Raw genomic sequence first — 25,121 nt, 5'->3', positions numbered from 1 at the left:
ACCACGGAGCAGGAGGCCTCTTTCATCTCAACCCGTTTGTCTTCCGGCGTGATGAACGTTATCTGATGAGTTCTGGAGCCAAACAATAAGCCAAGGGGAGAGGAGCGCGCAGCCGGTCCAGACACGAGCAGCAGACGGAGGTAGGAAGAACAAGGCTCTGGGGAGATTTGAAGACAACGCAGCCGCAGGTTCCAACGTCTGCAAGACTTCCACATTCTGTAAACAAGACCTTTCCAGATCACCATGGAAACGGTTAGTGGCTGCATGGGAAATGTAGTCTTAGTAGTGGGTTACCAAATACGTTCACCAACCGAAACAAGATAACCTATGTATGAAAGAACAATGTCGAGGAAAGCAGTGGGACATAATTCATGCTTTACCAAATCGACACACAGGTTTTCTAGTCACAACAGAGCTTGAAGCTAAAGTGCTCATCCTACCTAAATGTATCCTAGTTCTTTCTTTTCAGGACCCTCTTAATTACAAAGTTTAGGGTGCAGCTCCTCCCAAACGCCGGAAACCCACGGCAACAACACGCCTCCTAGCAACCGCAGGCTGAAAAAGACCTGCGAGGTGGGTACACCCGCATGGCTGACATCATCTGGCGAGGAGGAATCTGAACACGTGTTCAACATGCTAGAGGAGACAGACTCACAGAAAGACAGTCTCACATGTACAGTAGGAAACGGCAGACTAGCAGATGGACTGCTAAAGCTGTCAGACAGACTGATTGCCAAGAGACAGACTTAACTATGGCGGAGAAAATAGCCAGTAAAACAAACAAACACTGTCTAGAAAATCTCCAAATAGAGAATGAAGAAAATAGAGAGAGAGAGGGAGAGAGAGAGAGAGAGAGAGAGAGAGAGAGAGAGAGAGAGAGAGAGAGAGAGAGAGAGAGAGAGAGAGAGAGAGAGAGAGAGAGAGAGAGAGGGAGAGAGAGAGAGAGAGAGAGAGAGAGAGAGAGAGAGAGAGAGAGAGAGAGAGAGAGAGAGAGCGCTCTATACGAGCAGAGGGAACATACAACAGTGTGCAATGAGATGTGTGTGTGTGTGTGTGTGTGTGTGTGTGTGTGTGTGTGTGTGTGTGTGTGTGTGTGTGTGTGTGTGTGTGTGTGTGTGTGTGTGTGTGTGCATGAGCGCGTGTGAGTGTGTGTGTGTTTGTGTTGGTTGGCATTAGCTTATTGCAGAAGAATTTGGTGGAAAGACGAGAAACGGGAAGTTTCTTTCAGTATGGTGGAGTTGGCACAGCCCACACACCCACCCACCCACACACTTGCATATCTGCACGCACGCACAGGTCTCCCCTGGTCATTGATTTGAAAGCGTGCGTAGTGCTTGTGATGCTAATCTCATTTAAAGGGTCCATGTCCCAGTCTCTGAATCTGTCCAACGGAACAGCAGAAGGTTCTGTTCTGTCTGTCTGGTAGTCTGTCAGACTAACACCAGGTTCATGAAAGCAGAGATGTCTAACCCCACACACTTCTTGTTGTTAAATATAACACTTTGTAAAAACCTTCAGCCAAGTGTTTGGAAGTATTCTTAAATTCAAATGAATGATTGCAATATCCTTGCATTATAACCAATCATAACAATTGTCAATAACTCATAAACACTCTGAACTTCTTATTTTCCTTAACCCTCAACCTAAAATCAATTGATTGTGTTATAAACTAGAAATAAAACCAAACAAACAACGAGAACAACCCAAAATAGAACAGTGTGACTGGGGAACTCTTCTCTCAACAGACCATAGAATTATTTTATGGTCCTTGTTTTTGTTCTAAGTGATTTAGCAGACGCTCGTATCCAAAGCAGCAACGGGCAGTGAATACGTGGGGTAGGTAGGGGTTAGGAATCCCACTCCTCCTGTCTCAGTGTTCTACTAAGGTCACCACTCCTCAGTGTTCTACTAAGGTCACTACTCCTCCTGTCTCAGTGTTCTACTAAGGTCACCACTCCTCAGTGTTCTACTAAGGTCACTACTCCTTCTCTCTCAGTGTTCTACTAAGGTCACCACTCCTCAGTGTTCTACTAAGGTCACTACTCCTTCTCTCTCAGTGTTCTACTAAGGTCACCACTCCTCAGTGTTCTACTAAGGTTACTACTCCTCCTGTCTCAGTGTTCTACTAAGGTCACCACTCCTCAGTGTTCTACTAAGGTCACTACTCATTCTCTCTCAGTGTTCTACTAAGGTCACTACTCCTTCTCTCTCGGTGTTCTAGTAAGTTTACTACTCCTTCTCTCTCAGTGTTCTACTAAGGTCAAACAGTCACAAAGGGCAGCTGACATGGAGTCATCTAGACCAATTTCGAAATAATCTACGACCAGTTAAGTGTGTTTGTGTGTGTGTGTGTGGTTCGTTAGTGCTGAGCACACAGTATCGCCACTAAGAATTTCACCAACATTGAGGAACAACATCCACACAACACACGCACAGTCTTGCACTGCTTGGTTTCCCAACATTGGCAGAATGTGACATCACATCACATGCCCAAACATAAAAAATCGACTGTTGATTTGATATCAGGAAAACAGTGTCCCTAGGTGCTAAACCCCCTCCCCCCAAAGCAGTGTTGTGCGGTGGTACACGGCCAGGACCAATGAATGTAACCTTCATTCTGCTTCTGCAGTCATTGTGACACTTAAAATCTTAGGGACAAAACAATACCCAGTTACCATGGCATTGGACAACACAACGATGCATTACTATGGGACATCATGTGGTGAGGTCATATTAGTTAGTTGATTAGTTGAGCGTATGTGAGTGTGTGTGTGTGTGTGTGTGTGTGTGTGTGTGTGTGTGTGTGTGTGGGTGTGTGTGTGTGTGTGTGTGTGTGTGTGTGTGTGTGTGTGTGTGTGTGTGTGTGTGTGTGTGTGTGTGTGTGTGTGTGTGTGTGTGTGTGTGTGTGTGTGTGTGTGTGTGTACGTGTGTGAATAGAGGAAGTGTGCGTTACTTAGGGTCCCTCACCTGTTGATGTGACTTGACTACTCAATTTATTGTTATGAACCTAAAGAAAGTAGTTGTTTTAACGTTTAATACAGAATGTTTTAAACGTCCATTTATTGGACCTGGTTGCAGAGCCATATACCTAAACGTTTGAGACTTCTTTCTTTGAGAAAAATACCATCCCAGGCTTTTAGCTGTGCATTTTTACAATTTTTTCCCCCAGATTTCTGCTGAAGAGAAAAAAAACTATTAACCGAAAACAGATTTAAGGAGAAGGCTTCCAGGAGTCACCGTGTTCAACTCTCCTTGAGCTTTGGTGAGAAAATGAACGAGTGCAGGGACGGACAGACGGATAGACCGACAAACACACAGCCAGACACACATTAAGCATTAACGTGTAGGACATTTCATTGTGAAATCCCCTGTTTTTAATCATGTGGCTCAGTCTCATAAATCCTGATTCCAAACTCGGAGCACACGGACGCGCTGGTTTAATCTGTAACCACCTCAGCTCCTAATGATGAGACTACGACACCTCGGAGGGAAACATGTAGGACAGAAGTCTCCAACGTTACGCGCCGGGGTCGGAGCTAAATCAAAGAGGCGTTATTATAACCCACACTGATCTACAATATATAATATCTCATCCAACTTACCGAAGGAAGGATGACAGCCAGGTAAGTTGGTCTGACGAAGTTCCCTCGCGTTCTAGTCAACGGTGCGTGGGACGTCCGACGGGAGGGTTTCCTCCCCCCCCCCTTTCAGTGTGACTAAAACCCCGAACCAATAGAAATGAGGAGTCAGAAACAGCTCCTTATAAACGGATTAAGAGATGTTTTCGTGCTCAGGATGTGGAAAATGTGCAGGCATACTGTTTAATGTGGTTATTGTGGTCCTCTAGAACTGTCTTACTCTCAAACATTCATGACGTTTATGTTTCAGCTTGTCTTACACTGGTAATTTATTTTCTAAATAAGAGTTTACGACATTTAAGTGATGATTTCAACTATAGAGTGGAGTTCTACTTTTATTCACACTGTCACAAATTCAAACGTAACTCAGATGGATTTATTTTAATTTGCATGGCTAACTCAGGACAGTTATGAAAGATATTCAGATGTTGCAGAGGTTGACACCAAAGTTCCAAACAGTCAAATGCATTCACAACAATATGCATACATTTTTAATTTAACGACAGTGTTTATGTGATGATGGTCGCGTCAGAGATTTAAGTTATAACCTCTTTCAAGTGAAAAAAATCCACTTTCTTTCTCATCCATATGAATATTTCTCCCTGCATGCGTCCAACAGACCTCTGAGGAACGAAGGTCGAGGGTTCACTGACCATATAACACAAAGCTGAGGTGAAGGGACACGTAAATAACGGAGAGGCCAAAGAAGGCCTACAGGATCGGCCTACAGGCTGAGTGCCGTTCAAATCCCCTTCTGGTCACTTTTTGTGGCCATGATATAGGAACAACCGATATCTGATATCAAATATTCCTCCTTTCCATTGAGTAGGTAGGCCTACAAGAAAAGACTTTACGCAAAAATCGTTCAACCTTTTCAATACAATAAATTGATATTCACATTCAATAGCCTATTTGAAACAAAAATAAATAAATAAAAATAGGACCATATTTGGAAGCCACTGAATTAAAATGCTAATAACCTGAGGGATATTAAACAGGATCCTTGGACAGTAGAACATATTTTATGAGGCATGTTGAAGGGAACACCTTTAAGAAATGAGCTGAATCATTGAACATCTATGGAGGAACACGTGAATCTTTGTTATAAAGGGACAGCTTACTACACACGAGCCAACCAAATATGTACACGTCTAAATAGTCTCATTCACTAAAGAGGCACTTTGAATCTAAACAGTCCGATCAGCCCTCAAAGTCGTCTTCCAAGATGATGTGTGTTGAAGTCACACTTTGCAAAGACGTGGCAGTTGCTTAGTCAGGGAAAAGAATAAACGATACCACAGGAAAAATCATAGAAAATAAACAAGACATTTATCCAAACAATTCAAACTCGTTTCTTGTAATTGATTTAGACAAGAATGCACTCATTAATTTCTGTAAGTAAGAGGAGATAGCATGAGCGAAAAGCGTACTCAGTACTGCTACAGGAGCCACACACCTCTGCAGACGTTTACCTTGAATCAGAGCCGTTGTGGAAGGCGTGATTCCCTCTCATCCTTTAGTTTGTTCTCTTTCAAGTAAAACAGAGAAGGCTTTGAAACTGTTTACAGTATGGATACTTGTGTGATTATATTACAAATGATCATTAGAAAGTGACACAGCAAAATAATACACACAAACACACAAACAAAAACGAACTACAAATAATACATCCTTAAATAAATAAATAATAAATATCGATTTTCTTTCATTTGCTTCAAGAAATAAATAAATAAATCAGAAGATTAGGAGTGAAAGTCAAACGTAGTAGATGGTAGGAGTTCAAATTGTACCGTTGCATCATTAATTATGAAGTAAAATTTACTCATTAGTTGACTTCTTCTAAATATCATCTTCCCTTATTATGTCCTTACCAAAATCACAATCAATATGCATCCCAAACCCCGTTCTCAGCCGCCCATTGGCTAAAAACAGGAGAATATTACTACAGCCAATAGCGTGAGAGATTGAACTTCAAAGTCCTCCTTGGAATGTGATCGAGTCCCCTTGTTTAGTGAATACAACGTGCTCAGTGCTGTCATGTTGTTGACCTCCAAGCTGTTTATCGGGAGGTAAAAACCACGTTGACCCATTGAGCCTCACATTGACAGCAATGCCCACGAGTTTGAGCGGAAAAGGGACAAATCGACCAACCGAGCCCCCCTACCAAAACAAAAGATCAGCATTCATGTTGATTTGAGGAAGCGTAAACACTCAAGATGCACATGAGAATAAAGTAATGCCTTGTATTGGATGATATTCATGCCTTTGTTGCAATATTTAGTATATACTACCGACCCTGGGGGATAAATCCCTGACGTAGGGTGTGTGGTAGATTCTTTGACTCCGGAGGTTATTTTAACGTTACATCTCAGCCACACTGAACCGTTTGACATGCTAAGTGCTCGTAGGGCTCGTTGCCACGGGAATAAGAACTAAACCTACCCAAAGTAAAGTCCAGTGAAGCGCCCCCCCAGCGGTTCCTTAAGGAGCGGTGGAGCCGGTCAGAACCGGTCAGAACCGGTGTCTGCGTGAGGGGGAGGTGGCCTGGCCCGGGTCCACCGGGTCCTCCAGGGGCAGGACCAGCCGGGTGCCCCGGATCACCAGCTCGTTTTCCCCCAGGGCCAGCTCCCGGTCCGGGTCCTCGGGCCCCCCGGGGGCCGCCCGGGCGCCGCTGCCGTCGGTGGCGCCGTGGACCCCGAAGGCGTCCGTCCTGACGGTGACATCGGCGTACATGGAGCTGGCGTTGGCGTCGTTCAGGATGAGGTCGATGTCGTCGTCGTGGAGACGACCCTCGTTCTGATCGGAGGAGAAGTTAGAGTGTGAGGGAACGATTAAAGCGAGAAAGTAACGACAACACAAGTTTCTTCTCAGTGATCAACATAACTTTATTGATAGCTCCAACTAACTTGCATTTAACATTCTACCACAGACCCACCTTCTACTTTTCTATCAAATACTTCAAGGCCTCACTGATCACCACACTAGCCGGCAGGGCTGATCTTCCACCTCAGAACAAACATGGGGAAGGGTTTGTTCCCACACGTCTGGGCGAAGTCTGAATATCTTTGCGCTGATCCAATCATACTCCCAGATTGATTGATGGAGACTCATTCAGAAAATAATAATAAAAGGTGCTTATCAATGAGGTCATTCCAGGTGTGTTTGTGTGCGTGTGTGTGTGTGTATGTGTGTGTGTGTGTGTGTCTCACCTCGTAGGCCTGGGGGCTGGTGAGGCAGCGGGCCAGCGGGCCGCAGCAGGCGGGCATGGTGGCTGTCAGCGGGGGTCCGCTGTGGGTCAGCAGGGGCTTCACGTAGCTGGGCGACTTTGAATCAAGGGCTTAACAACCGGGACCTCCTGCTCATGTCAATATTAGCAGAAGGGAGTGCCAGCCAAGAGGTCGTTCCCTTCTGCTGCCAGACTTAGGAGTCTTTGTTTCACCGCGACCCAGATAAGATCTTTCTAGGGCCAGTCCAGCCAAACCGCCTGGTGTACTGCACAGCGTGACACACAGCAGCATGATGTGTTCACATCTACCCACACACACAGGCTAATTACCTGTTCCAAGCACAGCAGCTGAGATCAGGTCTGTGGGTATGTGATTGATTTAGTGATTTGGGTTATTCTAAACTTCCATATTCTAAGTGTATATCCTGAGACAAGAATACAAGTTGGCAAGTTGTTTTTGGTAAACAAGCTAGTTAGATATTGTGTATCAATAAGAGGAACTTAGCTCTGCATTCCCTGAGAGAACCACTCCAGTGACTTCAACCAGGCCTTTATGACCGCTCTAGATAAGATTATACAGTGCCCCCTAGTGTTCACAGCTGACCAGCTCTGTTCCACACCCACACCCACACACACACACACGCACACCTCAATGTCAGAACAGTGAAGGATACTTGTGGTCAAAGTTGTACCACATTCTGAAGGGCCAGGCGCTCTCGTGCTTCGTGCTTCTACGCTGAGAGCCATCGGCCAGCACCACCTGGTGGGATGACCACAATACATTAGAACACACACACACACACACACATGATGGGATGACCACAATACATTAGAACACACACACACACACACACACCTGGTGGGATGACCACAATACATTAGAACACACATACAACTGGTGGGATGACCACAATAAATTAGAACACACACACCTGGTGGTATGAGGACAATAGATTAGAACACAAATCTGGTGGTATGAGGACAATACATTATAACACATCTGGTGATACGCTTACAATACACAAGCATCTGGTGATATGAGTATAAAACACATCCGGTGATTACACTATAATGTACACACATCATATAAATAAATGCACAAAGAAGGATTCATAGATGTATTTCAGGATTTATATCTACAAACACATTTTAAACCTAGATGCATCCCTGTGTGTCCAGAAGGATAAAATGTGCTTTCCGTCAGACGCGTCCAGTGATTTTTAACAAAGCTGAGCTCCTGTTCATTACTTTCCAAAGACCTCAATTGTGTTCAGGAGAGGCATTTATTAACCCAGTAACAAAGCACAAGACTGAAGTTTGTCTGCTGGAATATAAATTCACAGCGCTGAGAATACTGCTTATAGACAAATCTCGTTGTGGTTTAACTGGCACGAGTTTTGAATAAGCGACTATTCAGAACACTTTGGAAATCTTTGGAAAGTAATTGAAAGTGTGTTCCCTCACATGAGCAGGAGCTACTGTAGCTCTGGGTCTCAATGGAAGCGGCTAACGGGAACAGATGCTAACCCGGTGAACTCTCCATCTGGACGCACAATGAAAGACTTGGAATTAGCAACCATTCTGAATCTGGGGAACACAGGCTAAAGCCAGTTTACAGGCACCTTTTGTATCCCTTTGAGGACTACATTTCTAATCCACATAATATAATGGAAACTTTGTAGGGCCAGCTAGTTCCACATTGCACCCCACATATTCAACCTCCCCAACACAAGTAGGCGTGTGGTACATTATTTACACCTTAAGAGACAACACAAGTGGGCCATAGTTACGTACAGAGCTGTCCTGGTCCGAGTCCACACCCACCCTGGGGAGAGAAACAAAGCAGGTATTAAACCACCTGCTCATCAGATGGATGTATTCTGAAAGAGGCCAGAAGGGAAACCCCAGGGTCATTGACAGATCGTCAGACGGCCAGGTCAGCCTTTTTAAAGCTACCCTTTATACCCTTGGTTTGTAGATAACACAATTTTTACTGGAAACTGAACCTGAGGTAATAACTGCTGAAGCTCAAGTCCATACACGGAAGTTATCGAATAAGTCCCTCAAAAACCTCAAAATCATCTTTTTGTTATTTCTCCTCATACAAGATCCCACCACATTTATTTCAGGAGTCACACAACTGTTAGCCCGAAAATGCACTGCCAACCCCTAGCCCTGCACTTCTTATTCTGACCTCTAGAGGTCTCCCTTGGCCATGGTCAGCCCTGTAGCCTGAGCACTGAAGACCAGCCATACAGACCTGATTATGTCCCCTGCTTATGGAAGTTAGGACCAAATACAGTAAGTTGAGTTTCTTATCTCCTTTAACTCTGGCCACATGGGTTTGTTGACATTGTTTGGGGGAAGGCATTGTCAGACACATATCAGTATAATGAGCTACGATGTTTTGGCCGTTTGCCTTTTGTATTTATATTATATCACTTTGAGATATTAACACACAGGGCCAGCACACAACAAACCCCTTTCTTCAAAATAAAAAACAGAATGACGAACACAATTTTTTTCAAACTATAACAAAATGTGCAATAATCACGTAAATATATCTATTGATTTAACAAAAGTTAAGTTTGTTTCACAAAGCTTACTACATTTAAATACTTTTTGGGTTAAAGGTTGTATCAGCAATTCTAGGCCGAAACATAAATGATCAAATCATCTGACCTTTCCTTACGATCTGCTAGCTGCCCGCCCCATAAGCAGGCAGTCAAAGAAACGCGTCTCTGTAGGCAGCCTATGCTCTGAGCTCAAAAATAAATAGTATTCCAACCAATCACAGACAAGGGGGGGGTGTTGTGGAGTTTTGCGCTGCGTTCATGATGGTTTTCTTCTTTGGGGATCTCGCTTCAAGTACCAACAGAAGTGACGTCACCCAACATTGCTGATAAAACCTTTAATCTCAGGTCACCTTAAATCACCTTTGCCTTGTTAGACTAAATCATTTCACCTCTGGGATATCTCCTGTATGGCAGCGGAGCACCCTAGCCATCTTCATTAAAACAACTTTTACGTCAACTTTATCCTGTCTTTCATGTTTGCCATGCAGGAGATCTCCCCAGTGTGTGTGGGGACGGCTGGTTTAACCTGTGCCCACTGTTTACTCAATGAGCAACAGGTGAGCAGCCTCACCCAGCCCCAGAGTCCAATCAGACGCCAGCAGGTGAGGCTGCTTAAACCAGCCATCATCCACACACACACCCACAGACCGCCTTTACCTGGAGAGGACAAAGCCTCCACTGTGGACAAAGCCTTTACTGTGGACAAAGCCTTTACTGTGGACAAAGCCTTTACTGTGGACAAAGCCTTGGTAGAAGAATTTGGGTTGTGGGCAAAGATGCGTCATTCCAGTGCGGCTTATTTTCAAGTGCGGCTTTCACTTTACACACTAATTCTTCATTATCGTCCACTGCGGTGGTTGATCTCGGGTGACAGTATACATTGATGATCTGTGTTGGCCAACGGAAACACAAGGAGAGACCCTCCAAATTTAGACCCTCCCAGTTCTAGGCCGGGTAATTAACTAGTTCACAGCGTCAGCACTAAAAATATGGCTAAAGAAACGAGAAACTAAGGTATTTAGGGTTCACCATTCCTGTATCAATCAAAGGGTGGAAGAGAAGTACCACAAAGAACTAACAGAGCTGGAAAAACAGGGCGGCTGAGGAGAACAACAACCAAGGAGAACAAGGGAGCAAGGACGCCAAGACCCAGGCCAAGCCCCTGGAAAAATGGAATGTGAGGAACACCTGGAGGGATAAACTAATGACCCCAGGAGGAACAATGTTGGAAGTTCTGACAGGGGTACTCTAGCAGTCTAGTAGTTTTACTATGTCCTAGAATGAGCTAGAATTAGAGCTGTCAAGCGATTAAAATATTTAATCGTGATTAATCACATTAATGTCATAGTTAACTCACGATTAATCGAGATTAATCGCAAATTCTTTTTCTATGCTAAATATCCCTTGATTTTTTTGTCCCATAATTCTTCTCATTTTAATTCTCTTATCAACATGGTGAAGTGCATCGGCTTGCCTTGTGCAAATGATTTTTTATTGATAACAACATTGGCATATACTGATCAAAACAGGACGATACAAAAAAAAAGCCTATAGTGCAATTAAACGACTGCTTTGAACAAATGTCAATGTTATACTTATATTATACCTGACCTTTTTATTTTAACTCAACTCATTGCTTTTGCAATGAGTTGTAACAAGTCATTTAAAAATGGCGCAACATTTTGAGGAGATTTCGGATGACACAAAGCAAAATCATCTCCTCTACAGATGCCATGTTTGTTGCCGGTAATTTGCAGGTAATTTGTGACACGACAGTCACTGCCCTCTAGAGGATGTATTGTGTAACATCCATAACAACGCTTATACCGTGCGGAGGTTTGAAGGGTAGTCCCGGAGACAACGTTTGGTACGGATGGACGAGTTTCGTCCGGATCCGGAGGTATGAATCGGCCTTAAGGGATCAGAGGGGTTTTCATGTCCCAGATGCGCAAGGAAGATGGCCGTGCCTGAGGGGGTGCCATACCCCTACCTATATCCTTTATGCCTTAAGTATTAAGATAAGCAAACTAGTGACTGTTTGATAGTCTACTCCCGAGGAAAGGAGAGCAGCTGAATAAATGTCAGTTTACACAACATCAGTGCAGACCCCAGCGGACTCTGAGCTTACTCTAGACACACCTGTGAACTGTGTGGCAGGCCAATAGGAGAGGCCGTAGAGAGGGAACACATGTTGTAAACCATGAGCAAAGTCCTGGTAAAATTATAAAGAGTGTAAACTTGTTCAGACTAGGAACCAGCTGGTAGTGTTTCTAGCATGCCAATTCAACACTTAACTGACCACCAAGAGTCTGGCGCTAGCTGGGTGAAGGTCCGATCCCTCCACTGGAGGGCGGGCTGAGTAGGACCCGCTCTCTCTCATCAGGGCCCAGGAAGCCCCAGAGTCAGTGTACACCTGGCTGTGTGTCCCACATGATTCGACTCTACTAGGGACGGGCAAACGATTCTTTGACGGGAATCAGTTCTTTCAGTTCCGTTCACTATCACGATTCGTTCGTTTGATTCGTTCGTTTGATTTGTTCGTTAACTCAGATGGTCTGTTACGTCATTTGGCATGGAATCTGAAATTATGGAATAAATGTTAATCGACATGCATGTGGCCTACTACTTTTTAATGTTCTGGCGAAATTACCCAGGTTAAGTGTAAATATTAAGCATATATATAAAGCACATATGTGCCTTTTTATAATAAATATCCTTAATACATAATGGGGTGCAGAATTAAATGCCGTCTTCCAAGTTTCGCTAATAAGCAGTGAAGCATGTAAGCAAGCAGCAGCAGCACCATTGTGCGAATTCCCTACTAGACCAAACGAGAACTTTATGGTAGGTGAAAACAATACTATATTAAAGCAAGCAATTAGGATGTAGAACAAAATAAAAAGAAAACAAAGTGCTTGCCTGATATTGAAGCCTACAGCGAGCGTTAGTTAACTTGTGTGGTGGTGCCTTATCATTTGTTTACCCATGGGCCATGGCAACGCGATTGCGACCTGCTGTAGTACTCTCATTGGCTGAATCGTTGATAACGTTTTAGACTCAATCAATATACGGTTGCGGGGAAACAAAGCTCTGTTCGTTTATGTATTTTATTTATGTGACCAAATTTTTGTTATATGATAAAAAGAAAAAAGAAAAAAAAAGAATCGGTTCTCTTTTTTTGGGAATCAGTTCTCGTGGTTTATTTACGTGACCATATTTTTGTTATATGTTAAACAGAAAAAAGAAAAAAAAGAATCAGTTCTCGTCTCGCACCTTCTGGATTCGTTCATTCTGACCGAATCGGGGTTAAACCTTTTAATGTTTCTTTTTTAGCTAGAAGCATATTGGATATTCAACAGATACCAACGCTCTGGATTACAGCAATGTGAAGCGGGAGTGCCGTGTGCAGCAGTGTTTATCTGCCCAGGAGATCAGGCAGCAGCCCTCCTCTCTATAGAGCCCATCTCTCTACGCAGTACAATGTACGCTTCTCTAAACAATAGCATAACTAAAATGCAATGAGACGTCTCACATTACCATATGTTCCCAATGGATTCAAATCCCTTTTTAAAGTGTATCTAGATCTACAACAGTGAGAAGCATTAAAGAACTGCCAGGCCAGGAGCGATCCAGTGTGGGTGTAACTCACATCACTACTCTCACATGTATATTGGATGAAACTATCGCAAGGAAACACCATAGATGCGGATGGTTTTGTTCTCTCAGATGGATAAAAACCTTTTATAAAAAACATGACCCTCCCAAGTGAAGTCTGTGTGTGGAAACAGTCCCTTAGCTCGTTGGTGGCCATTCCAATGAGACCAAATATAATGGGCCATTACCGTGACTGAAACTATTCATTACCCTGGGTTTTAACATTGGTTGAACAATTAGACTAATGCATAGGACACAACTCAACAAAATCCATAACATGGGTCTCGTCTTTTTCTTTTACGAATGCGGATATGTTACAAATCATACCTTTTAGAATGGATTGCTCCACCTCCTCCAATATATTTCTTGAAGTAGAATAATTTTAAAAGTATTGACAAAATCATTGTTTACTGGTTCTGTTTGGTTTGGTAAGATGGTAAGATGAAAGTGAAGCCAGTGAAGCCAGTTTCATCCAGTGCATCTCCCTCTCCCTCCATCTACCATCAAACACACACACACACACACACACTCTCACACACACACACACTCACGGTATGCTCATGAAGGACAGCATGGGGGTGGTCCCGCCCCCACAGATCCACACGGTGAAGAAGACGATGAGCAGCGTGGTGGAGAACATCATCTGGCGAGCGTAGGTCGCCGTGTCCCGGATGGAGAGGGCAAAGGTCATGGCCCCGCGCAGACCTGGGAGTTAGGGAGAGAACGGAAGGGAACAGACGGCGCTGTGTGTTACATCCACGCAGACGAATAGGAAAACACAGCAATGGCTCCTGTTCGTCACGGGCCTGCACTGTAGTAATACAGTACTGCAATAGGAGTCAACATGAGGGTTTGGTTCATGTAGTGATGATCATATCAGCCCTTGAGAGAGGGTGATGATTATGATTACTGCTACTTAACAGGCAGGGCAGGGCAGGGCCATATGTATACCATGAGGTTGGAAACCTTAGGAACAGTGGATTTGGCAATTTCGTCATGTGCTGTCCATACGGTACATCTTGGTCACTGCCATGTGTGGTCAGTTTAAAGACCTCAGGAGTTTCCTACCATCTGTGTCCCTCCAGCCCCTGCCTGAGCCCTTATACACATGTACATTACATCATCCCTCGCTGTCTCATCAAGTCCTACTTGAAACTGGTCGTATTTAAGTAGACGGAGAGCGGCTGCCATAGTCATTATAGTATCAACCCCGAACATTTACAGACGCTGACAATACATCCACATGGTATTGTTGACCAGGCAGCCAGCGTTGTATCGGTGGATGTCTGGGAAAAGCTTGACCATTTCCATTGCGCAACAGGCAAACACTACAGTGATAGAAGCCCCGATGTGGGGCTGTGAGGCAGACCCTGATCACCTGAAAGTGGGTTTGTAACACAGAAGCAGATCTTTCTATACTGCATTTACTAGACAGAAATCAAGGCTCTTCATTAAGTAGCGGCTGTGTTCACAATACCTGCAAACATCATGACGTGCTGGAAGTTGGAGCGGATCTTGTGCTTGCGACCCAGGTTGATGAGGAAGGACAGAGGGTAGATGTTCGCTGCCCTGCCCAGGAACACAGCCACCTACACAATGGTCGAGCGAGGTCAAGGGGCATAGCCACACAACATATACTGAACCAAGCAAGATTCCCTGCACTGTCGGGATGATCAGTTTCAGAACAGCTGATTTCAATCTGAACGAGTTCACCCCATCTCTGAACCTAAAAGATGTTTGTGCATAACAGGCTTCCACCATCTGTTGCAGCCTGCGTGTGTGATGGATCGGGGTTATTCCCCAGCCGCCATTGCTGTCGCTGCTCTTACTGGTTGAGGTCTAGTCTCGGCCTGTTTGGCTGGTTTGCACTCATGGACAGCCTTGCTCTGCACGACTACTTGAAGGAGAGTACCATCACCAGCTTTTAATGACTTGATAAAAATAACAAATAATAATAATGGGCCTATATTCATCCATTTCATTTCAGGGAAAGTGAAGCTCTAGTTTGACATACAGCTTACTGTAGTGAAATGCTTTGAACATCCATTCGCATTTCAAAACTGTATGAATAAGGTTGATTCCTCTTTGGGTTTGGTTCCGGTGGTTCTCTGTTGCGAGCGGCTGAGCGTGTCCGAAGACGTGCTCTTCGTATCCAGCGCAGGTCAAAAAGAGGGACATTATGTCATCCTTCAGTTATGTCATCGCTCACGTGTCAAATCAAGACCTGTTTGAAATACCTACTGTAGGCCTTGGGGAAATGTAGACCCTTTTAATGAGTTTAAAGTAAAGAAGTCGCCTCTGACTTCCATTTAGTATTAATGTTTTCTAAATAACCTATGACTGGACCTTGTTATAAAGAGTTTTAGTCTTCTGACACGCTTGTGTGCGTATGTAAAAGATACGAAGGCTCCGATGATGAAGAGGGGGTTGAAGACGTGGGACTGGAAGGAGAACAGCGTCAGGCCCATGTAGGAGAAGATGAAGTTCTCCGCCAAGAAGTTCAGCAACTCAAAGAGCTGGGAGAAGAAATTAAACCGCCATCAAAATGTCAAACTGTAGAGATACAGCCAGTGTTTATCACAACAATAAAAATTATCCCGTTACAATAAGTTATTGGTTAGATAATATTAATGGTATTCTGGAGGCACATGGAGCATTGACCATAATATTACATTTATATTATATATATATGTGTGGAATATTAATCTACTTTTTGGCGAGTTTCGAGAATTCTTATTGTGTTAATGTGTTTAAAGTGATTAATGAACCACCGCTTTTACTGAAGAAAAGATGGGTCCGACATTGACCATGTCAGCATGCATATCCACATGTGTGTGTTACCTGCTTGGTTCTCTCCTGGGACTCGGGTGAGAGGTTATTATAGGTGTAATGAGCCTGAGTTATTCCACAGAACAGAACGGCCACCACACCTGAGGGGGAAGAGAAGGGGCATGAAACACACTGTGTGCGTGTGCATGTGTGTGTGTGTGTGTGTGTGTGTGCGTTTGTGTGTGTGTGCGTTTGTGTGTGTGAACACGTACCAGTGAACCCGCAGGCTTCAGCCAATAGAAAGGTACTCCAGGACATGAGGAAAAATAGAGCTGTCTCCAACAGCGGGAAGTCCCTCAGTTTGGTAAATTTGGTCACGTAACAGGAAACAGGAAGTCAAGGCAACAGCACAGGAAGTGTAGAGATAACCTGTCAATCTGTATCCCCTTGCTACCAACTTGAAACAGATAAAAAATAATAAATAAAAAAAAGACCAAACTGACAACTTAAGGATAGTCACTGATAAAAAACTGGCCGACTGGACACTCAGATTGTTACATCAATAGTGAGTGGCTAATCAACTCCTCCGTGCCGGCTGGAAGCTCACAGATTGTGACATCACTCGTGAGTGTCCAATCAACTCCTGCCATTGGATTGGACCCATCCAGATCGGGACAGATTGGTCGATGATAAACCAAATCCCAGTCCTCTACAGACGAAGGAGGGACGGTGGAGGACGGCACCGTTAGAACGGGCCGTGTCATAACAGCGGTGTTTCACGATGAAGGATATGAAGGCGGTCATGACGCCGGTGGCCACCCCAAGCAGGAAGGAGCCGCTGAACACGGCCAGGAACACGCCGAAGGACTTCAGCATGGCCAGCGCCTCGAAGCTGTGGCTGTTGTCCCCGGCGGGCTGGTAGGCCGCGATGGAGCTGCAGGCGGGAAGGCGGAGGAGAGGGAGGAGAAACAAGAGACACAAACGGAACAGAGAAAGCAAACAAAAACGTGTACAAACACACAGACAGACACACACACACACACACACACAAACAGACGGAAAAGGCAGTGAGAAAGGGTGGAGGAGGAGGGCTGGCAACCTGAATGGAAACGCTACAAACGAGAATGACAAGAAAGGGCAGTATTTTGTGTCCTTCAGAACAACTGTCTACAACAACTACCAAACCTCCATCCCCGGGTGAGGTTCATGCAGCCTGACCCGGAGGAAGGGACAGCAGGGGGGTATGCGAGTCTGGAGTCGTCTGTCCTTTTGCGTGACGATGGGACAAGAGGGAGAGAGGGGGGGGGGGCATGCCAGTGGACGAGGCCGTGTTCACGCCTCCGCGTCGCTGGCTCTCTGGAGGGAATGTGTGGCTGAATGTCGCTCTGGGGCATTCTTCACATCACATCCTCTTTTTGTGGAAACAGACCAAAGTCTGAGAACGCCTATCAGTACAATTGACTCTCACACACACTACTTCTTTTTGCAAAGATTACAAAGCCCCATTCTGGATACCTCCCAACCCACACACACATGCACACTAACAAAGACGAGCATTTTGGTACTGCGTTTGAGTTTGATATAAAACTGCATGTGGTTTGAACACACCTCCTGTGTTTCTAACATGCAGCAGTTTGTTTTTCCTCCAGCGACCAGCAGGGCAGGCGTGAACACGTAGCCTTTGGATCTCACACAGAGGGCGGGGCGAGGATTTGACAGGAACACTGGGCAACAGAAGAACTAGATTAGCTACCAGGAGGACCAACCCAACCAACCGCCTCTAATGCAGTTGGCTGAATAAGGACACGCCCTGAACACGGATCTGAACATGAAGCCGGATCGCTGCTGGTTGTTAGTCAGTCACAATGCTTCTTTCAATTATTACTAAATGATTCAAGCCTCAAGCTCAAATACAAGTTATTTTACAAACTTATATCCAAATGATGGTTGTTCTATATTAAATTAAATGTATTATTATTATTATTATTATTATTATATGGCTATATTAACAGTTTTCTGATAAGCAAATTTTAATATTTCAGATGAATGTCTAGGTGACATTATAAAAGATGTCATTCAGTTCTGTGAATGACTAAGGATGTCATTCAGTGCCTGTTTGGTACCTTGTTGAGCTCCTGCAAGCCTTTCCTGAATTACATGAGACTGCAGGGAAGGGAAGAAGTAGCATCAAAAGCATTTGAAAACCCACTTGCAGCGCAAATATTCAAATATCGGAATATTTGCCCGGACTTAAAACAACCCGTCGTCCTCCACGGCCTGAGGCGAGGGCTTCAGGGACAGAGCTGGTCTCAAGCAGGGGAGGAAGCGGGGGCTACATGCTCCATTCAAACCAAAGCCTGCATGCTAAAGTCAAACATGGGCTCCGGTCCAAAAGATCACTCTACGGCTGCATTCTAAGATCACAGCGAAACAAATCAAAGGGGACTACGGAATACTAATGGGGTTGGAAAACCAACGCACTACAACCCTCGGCCTAAGTAGAACCCTGCTAATCCCTTTGCCCTCCATCCGACCGACCCAGGCACGGTGGTTTGGTTCCCTCCCAGCCAGGGGTCCTCCGTCTGGGGCCAGGCCGTTGCGTTGGCCCCCTGGAAGGGGGAGGGCCGCAGGGCGGCGGCGGCGGCGCGCGCGGCACCGTGCCGGGCCTGCTTGTCGAAGCGCAGGAGAACGCTGCATGCACACATACGTACGTACATACGTACGGTCGTTGATGACACACAAGACACGATGGTTGTAGCATGGCAGGAAGTGAAATGAAACCACACCGGGGTTAGTGCAAACGCTGGTTCTGTTATCCAAAGTGTGTACTACCATGTCTGCAACAGGACAACGTTGCAGGCAGGGTTTTTTTTAAGCGTCTGTAATATTCAAACAGAGCCCATTAAGGCTGTCATTACTCGTCCTTACTACACATTCCCATACTCATCAGTCTGGTTGTTTGACCTCTGGACTTTGAGCCCTGAAAACACGCAGCTTCAGTCTATTATTTTGACTGTAAAAAGCAACAACACACAACCGGTGTAGAAGGGCAATAATTGATTCAGAGAATTGAAAAAGCTGGAAACTAGCTCCGTTGGTGCATGGGTGGTGCAGGCAGTTCTGGTGCAGACTGAACAGAGAAGCAACGGGGGCACGTCTTTTAGCGACTATATTCTCTCCACTTTAACGGCGTGGGGTCTGTGCTGCATCATCCACTTAAGCACACCGGCTGATTAGTGCTCGATCTGTTTGTGAATTGTAAAGCATACAGCTTCCTGCAGCCGTGTGTGCCGTCGTTCTAACACATGTGGATTGATCTAGTGTAATACTTGAAGTCGTTAGTAAAGAGCACGGTGTGAAGTTCCTCAGTAGGTGCTTAACACAGGAAGGACTGCAATCACAACGCTGTGGGGGAAAATATGATGTGATGTGCTGATGATTAAAATGGGCTTTGCCTTTGAATATGAATGTTTTTTATGTTTTTCTTAATTAGTAAATCATTACACCCATAATAGGATTCATGATTACCTTTTAACACCAGGGCCCTGTTTCAAGAAGCTGCAGGATTTTCAGGTCACCAGGACCTTTTAGAGAGGGTTCCCTTTGTTACCCTTCTGGGGTCCTTTTCACACCTACTCTGGCTTTTGTGTTTCTTCACTATTTTAGATATTTTATACCCGTGAAAGCAAACAACAAAAAACATATTATGGGGTCGGCTTATCTCAGGCGGTAGAGCCGTTGTCTTGTAACCAAAAGGCTGCTAGTTCCATCCCCAGCTCCTCCTAGCTGAGTGTTGGTGTGTCCCTGAGCAAGCACTTAACCCTAACTCCTCCCGACGGGCTGGCTGTTGCCTTGCATGGTTGACTCTACCGTCGGTGTGTCTATGTGTGGATTAACTGATGTAAGTGACACTTTGGATAAAAGCGTCTGCTAAATGCCCTAATTGTAATTGTATTGTCCTTGACGCTGTTTTTTTGCTTTCCTTTAATAGTTGTGTATTACTGGTAGCTGGAGAACCAAAAAATACATGAGGAAGAAGGACATTTAGTTCTTGATTACGATATCTTTGGGCCATCGAGCCAGATAACACAGAAGCTATCCTAACCTGCTACTTGAAATGGGCCACAGGAAACGGGAACACTTTTTATATTCACAATATTATTATCATCCACAATCCATGTTGAACCGTGCATAATATATTTAATGTTATTGATTCAATAATAATAGTTATATTATGATGTATAGACTGTATATAAGATGATGTGATGTGAGTGTTGGGGAGAGAGAAGGTCCCTTTTGGTTTGTGTCCGCTGCTATGCTTACGAAGAGAGGACGATGGCTACAGCATCGTTGAGGACGCTCTCTCCAAACAGTAGAGCGTACAAGTCCACGTCCACCTTCAGCTCGTTGAAGATAGCCAGCACCGTCACTGCAAGGGGAAGAGGGGCCAGACCCAGAGCAGTTAATGGGGAGGCTCCACTATGGAATCACACTGGGGCTACATTATGGAACGACACTGAGGCCGCATTATGGAACCACACCGAGGCCGCATTATGGAACCACACCGAGGCCGCATTATGGAACGACACTGAGGCTCCACTATGGAATCACACTGAGGCTGTTCAGGAAACCACACTGAGGCTGCATAGTGAAAACACACTGAGACTGCATAATGAAAACACACTGAGGCTGAATCAGGAAATCACACTGAGGCTGCATAATGAAATCACACTGAGGCTGAATCAGGATATCAGAATGAGGCTGCCTTATGGAATCCCACTTAAAGGCATATTGTACGGGATCCAGTAATATGCACTTTTTAATATGTTGTTGAAATTGGTTTTTACATCCTGACAGCAATAAATAACTTATGGGCAATGAAAAAGAAGCGAAAAAAAAAAGAATTCTGTATCTGCTATAAACCTGTTAAAATGCTTACCAATCGGAGACACTGTGCCCGGATCTAAATAACCAATCACAAGCCAGCGCGTTCTCTCCCCTCTGTGTACGAGCCTGAGCCGGCCTGAGCGCGTTCACGGAGGGCAAAGAAAGCGTTGTTGTCATAGTAGTTCATGACAGTGGACTAGACCTAGTGAGCCTACAACGTTTACACAATGGAAGAGAAACAACTGAAGTTACCACTGCCACCGTTACTTGCCCCGGTTCATCCTTTTAAAAAGGCAAGAAAAAGAAAGACAGAAACTGAAAAGGCAGCAACAAAAAAGAAGTTGGAGACTGCTCGAGGAAAAAGGAGAATAAATATTGGATTAGCTTTTCAGCGATTGGCGACAGCTGAGGGAGTTGAATGGCCTGAAAAGTGACGCAATGGTTGCTGTTGAAGTAAGCCGTAAGCAGCAGCAGCGCTCGTGCACGGCTCTGTGTCGAGGGGTGGGGGCAGGAAGTCCTGAAGGGTGGGGGAGGAGTTAAACGGAACTCCGAAGAGAAGCTCATTTCAAATCATGCTAGCTCTCTCACATCGTACAGTATAGCTTTAAGCTGTGAACACGTGATAAGCTGTCAGCCACAGCTTTGACAATGTTCTCCAATGGTGTTAAGTGTTGAAGACCAACCTAGCGCAGGCCACCCTGACCACAACCGACTTCTCACCCAGACTTTCCGCTGTGCTCAAAGTTCAAACTATTGTACCTTTGACACCAGTTAATGGTGCATCCAAGGTGAGGTCCATCCATCAGAATATAGCTGTGATGGATGTTCTATACCAATTCTTCATTTCTCTGAACCCCAGTCCTCCAGCTGGCTTTTCTCCTCCTAACAGCAAGCTTCATCGTGTGCTGACTGCCTCAGGTTGCATCAAGAAGAATCAAACTAAGAGGGCATTCTCAAATCCTACTGACTGCATTTATAAATCAAACTGCTGTCTTACGAATGGTTTGATGTTTTCAGCAGAAGCATGGCAAGTCCCCCCGACCTGACGACTTATGTGGATGTGAGGAGAGAATAACCCCTAATGCCTCCCCGGAAAGGACATGGGGAGAGCATGAACAATCTACCGTTTGTCCTTCTGACTGCACGTCTGTCTGTCCCTCTGCGGGTCTTGACACCTACCTGGGTCGGTTGCCGAGACGATGGCCCCAAAAAGGAGACAGTCAGTGAAGAAGAAATCTCCTCCTAGCTGTCCCACAGCCTTCATGAAAGTCACAACACCATACATGATCGACCTAGAAGGCAATGGACGACAGATGCATTAGCCACACGGGACATATTGAATCGATACACACACACACACACACACACACACACACAAACACAAACAAAACCTACCCTATAACTAGGCAGGATATGACGGTTCCCACGAAGGCGTAGGTCAGGATGGAGCCAATGTTCCTGAAGAAGTGTCTCTGTGAGCCAGACAAAAATATTTGAGCAATAATAAATCTTTATTAAGGACTCAGAGGGTCCACTCACATCCAACATACACACACACATATGACACGTTAAAATACATACTCAAAAAATACTGTACTAAAATAGGTGCAAGCTATCATGCCAATGCTTTCGAAGCCTGGATGTGAACCGATAGCCCATCATAGGGTTGGTTAAGGCTATAATGATGCTATTTTCTGATAAATCCAATCGACACATGAAATTAAACATTAAATTAAATACTTATCATTATGTTTGTTGACCTATGAATGCATTACTGCTACTTTATAGACAAACAGTATAATGTTAATAAATACATAAATAAATAATTAATAACTGTATTCTATTGTGTTCTGTATATAAATTGGATACAGCTAATTCAAAAGGTATCATCAAATAAGTATGTATTTAGGTTTGTTAAGTATTATCAACATGTGGTGTTGATAATATGTATCAATCACATAGATGGACAGGAATAATCGTTAGAGGGCCCCTATTTTACTACCAGATCTCATGTTCATGAGCTATTACCATCCAATTAATAACCTCAAAATCTCTTCATGACATTACCATTTTTGAGTCTCGAACCAACTGGAAGGAGTTGATTGGTGGACTGTAGGTTGTATTTATCTATCCATGTTACGGCTAAAGACGTATGTTATGACGTATCAACATTTTATTTTAACAGTTTTATAATTCTGTTTTGGTGGAGAGTGAAAGCTTTCTTTTTAGGAGTATCAGTGTGAACTGACAGATACCGGTTCCAGCGTGGATTTGTGGACCTTCAGTGACGGGACTAGAACAAATCTCTTATATTTATGTTGCGTCCTGCTACCCCTGGATTGGGACGAAAGAGTCCATCAAACATCTGAGTGGGTCGATTTTGCATGGCTTTTCATACCTTATTAAGCTCACACCTGGTGCTGAAATAGGGGCCCTCAATGTTACTTTTTTACTAATTGGTGATAGAAACTAGTGCATAATTGCCTGTAGTGTATTGGTTCAGCTTACCCTTTTCAAACTGTAACCAGCATGGAAGATGATTGGAGGTAGCAAAATGTTGAAAAACACTTCTGGGTCAAAGGTCACCTAAGGAAACAAAGTAAATATTAGATCAAAAGTGATCTCAAATGTCCATTTATTTGTATTGTAAATATAGGATCGCGAATGTATTTGTTACACCAACAATTATAATCATCATCACTCATGCATTTCTAATTCTGGGTTTGCAGTAATGGGGCGGACGTGTATCCATTCTATCTTTCTAAACATTCAACGCCGCTGGTTTCTTTGTCCTTTTGCTTGCCTTCCTCAACATCTCGTCATCTTGTACTTGATGGCCGTTTCCACGGCTGACCTCTCCTTTCAGAATATACTCAAAGAATCTCCCGTTGACGTTGACCAGCAGAGTGGCGGTACTGGCGTTGACAGCACAGCTCGGGATCACATTGTTCATGTTCTGGGGCACATGGACCCCAAACCGAAGGATCACACCCACCAACAGACCTTACGTTTGAATGGGAGGGAAAACAACAGGGTTGGTCATTTGTCCTGTATCTTTTTTATAAACCCTCTTACATCAGCAATGCATGGATACAGAGATATCTCCATGGAATAGTCACAGTACAGAAGACTTATGGCCTGGTTGGGGACATAATAGATAATTTGTCACATGTTTATAATACAAAATGCTGGTCACCATTCAGGGTTATAGTTTATACTGTCAGTTTGGTGTCGCCTGTTAATGCAAGCAAATCATCACTGAATGCTTAAAGGAAATCTGGAATACCCAAATCCATGAGGATGTCTCATTCTATGCATACCTTTCACTTAAACAAGTAATAACGTCACTAACTCGTGTCGAAATGATATATTTGTCGGGAGTTACCACAGCCTTACCATAAATCATTGCAAGTCCTGTTTCGTGGATAAACCTAAACCGGCGGTGTTTGAATAGCCAGATGGTGAGAATAGTGAGTGTGAGGAGCATGATGAATATCAGGAGGTTGGCACTGTCCTGTCGGTGGCTCTCCTCAGCCATCCTCTCAGTAGCAGTGTTGTCCATTGCAGTGCCCTGGCCCCAAACTAGCAGGACGGGCAGGAGACAAGGCACAAACAGGGCCGCCTTCGAAAGCCTAACACCGGTAAGGTACTGGGATATGAATTTCATTATGGCTATCGGCTGATGTTAACGTTAAGTGGTTATTTAATAACAACATAGATAGAAAGCGTACGAATATTGGTAAGATTGCATTGGACCGCTGGACGGAGCTCCTTCCGTAGCGCCCATCAAAACATTGGCACTTCCGTTTGGTCAAAATAAAAGAACCCTATGGCGTGTTTAGAAATAATCATTCTAGTTAATAAGGGAAGGATTAATGTGCGTGCACTTTTTTGATGATAAAAAAATAGGAAATAATAATATATATAATGATAAACCATAAAGTAATAGGCTCCGTACGAGAAATTCCTGTTGAAAATACAATCACTACGGTGGTGAAGTCACGACCCTTCCGGTAGAGCCCATGGGACCTATGAGATCGAAAAATATGAATGGGTTTCAATGGAAAGAAAGTAATTATTTTCTGGTACCAGTCTTTATATGCCCTGCATTACACATATGTTGTTTGTGGATTTGAATGATATTTTTTCATGTCAAGAGTTTGACCGTTTATTGGACAATTGTTCAGTTAAGGGCTGCAGAGAAAACTCATGTAATTGCATCACATGTATACAATTATTCCGATTTGTTTGGGTTGGGTGCAGCCACTTTTTAAATTAGAGCAGCTGCAATAGTTCGTTCCGTCATTACTTTAATGCACACAGAACGTGACCGCTGTCACGTTCTGACAGTGGATTTTTGTGGATTTTTTT

The 25,121-nt window shown here is 44.2% G+C and overlaps 2 protein-coding genes across 2 annotated transcripts in view; both read right to left on the bottom strand.

Annotated features, from left to right (window-relative positions):
- Window positions 1-3,860, bottom strand: part of LOC115546914 (four and a half LIM domains protein 1) — a 10,132-nt gene extending 6,272 nt beyond the window's left edge. The window contains exon 1 of the mRNA XM_030360743.1: window positions 3,603-3,860. The gene's annotated coding sequence lies outside the window, so the exon portion shown is untranslated. The remainder of the gene's footprint in view (window positions 1-3,602) is intronic.
- A 100-nt stretch (window positions 3,861-3,960) lies between these two features.
- LOC115546913 (sodium/hydrogen exchanger 6) lies at window positions 3,961-24,728 on the bottom strand. Its single transcript, XM_030360742.1, has 16 exons — window positions 24,147-24,728; window positions 23,554-23,753; window positions 23,259-23,336; window positions 22,146-22,222; window positions 21,930-22,042; window positions 20,187-20,292; window positions 16,656-16,797; window positions 16,136-16,241; window positions 15,936-16,024; window positions 15,497-15,610; window positions 14,572-14,683; window positions 13,646-13,799; window positions 8,659-8,689; window positions 7,539-7,624; window positions 6,848-6,953; window positions 3,961-6,434 (listed from the first exon to the last, which is right to left on the bottom strand). Exons 1-16 carry the CDS (start codon window positions 24,415-24,417, stop codon window positions 6,150-6,152), a joined length of 2,070 nt encoding a protein of 689 aa, XP_030216602.1. The 5' UTR covers window positions 24,418-24,728; the 3' UTR covers window positions 3,961-6,149.
- Between the last annotated feature and the right edge of the window lie 393 nt (window positions 24,729-25,121).

Source organism: Gadus morhua, chromosome 7 (assembly GCF_902167405.1).
Source record: "Gadus morhua chromosome 7, gadMor3.0, whole genome shotgun sequence".
NCBI lineage: Eukaryota > Metazoa > Chordata > Actinopteri > Gadiformes > Gadidae > Gadus > Gadus morhua.
The sequence above is the reverse complement of the archived record's forward strand: the minus strand, read 5'-3'. Positions and strand labels throughout refer to the sequence as shown.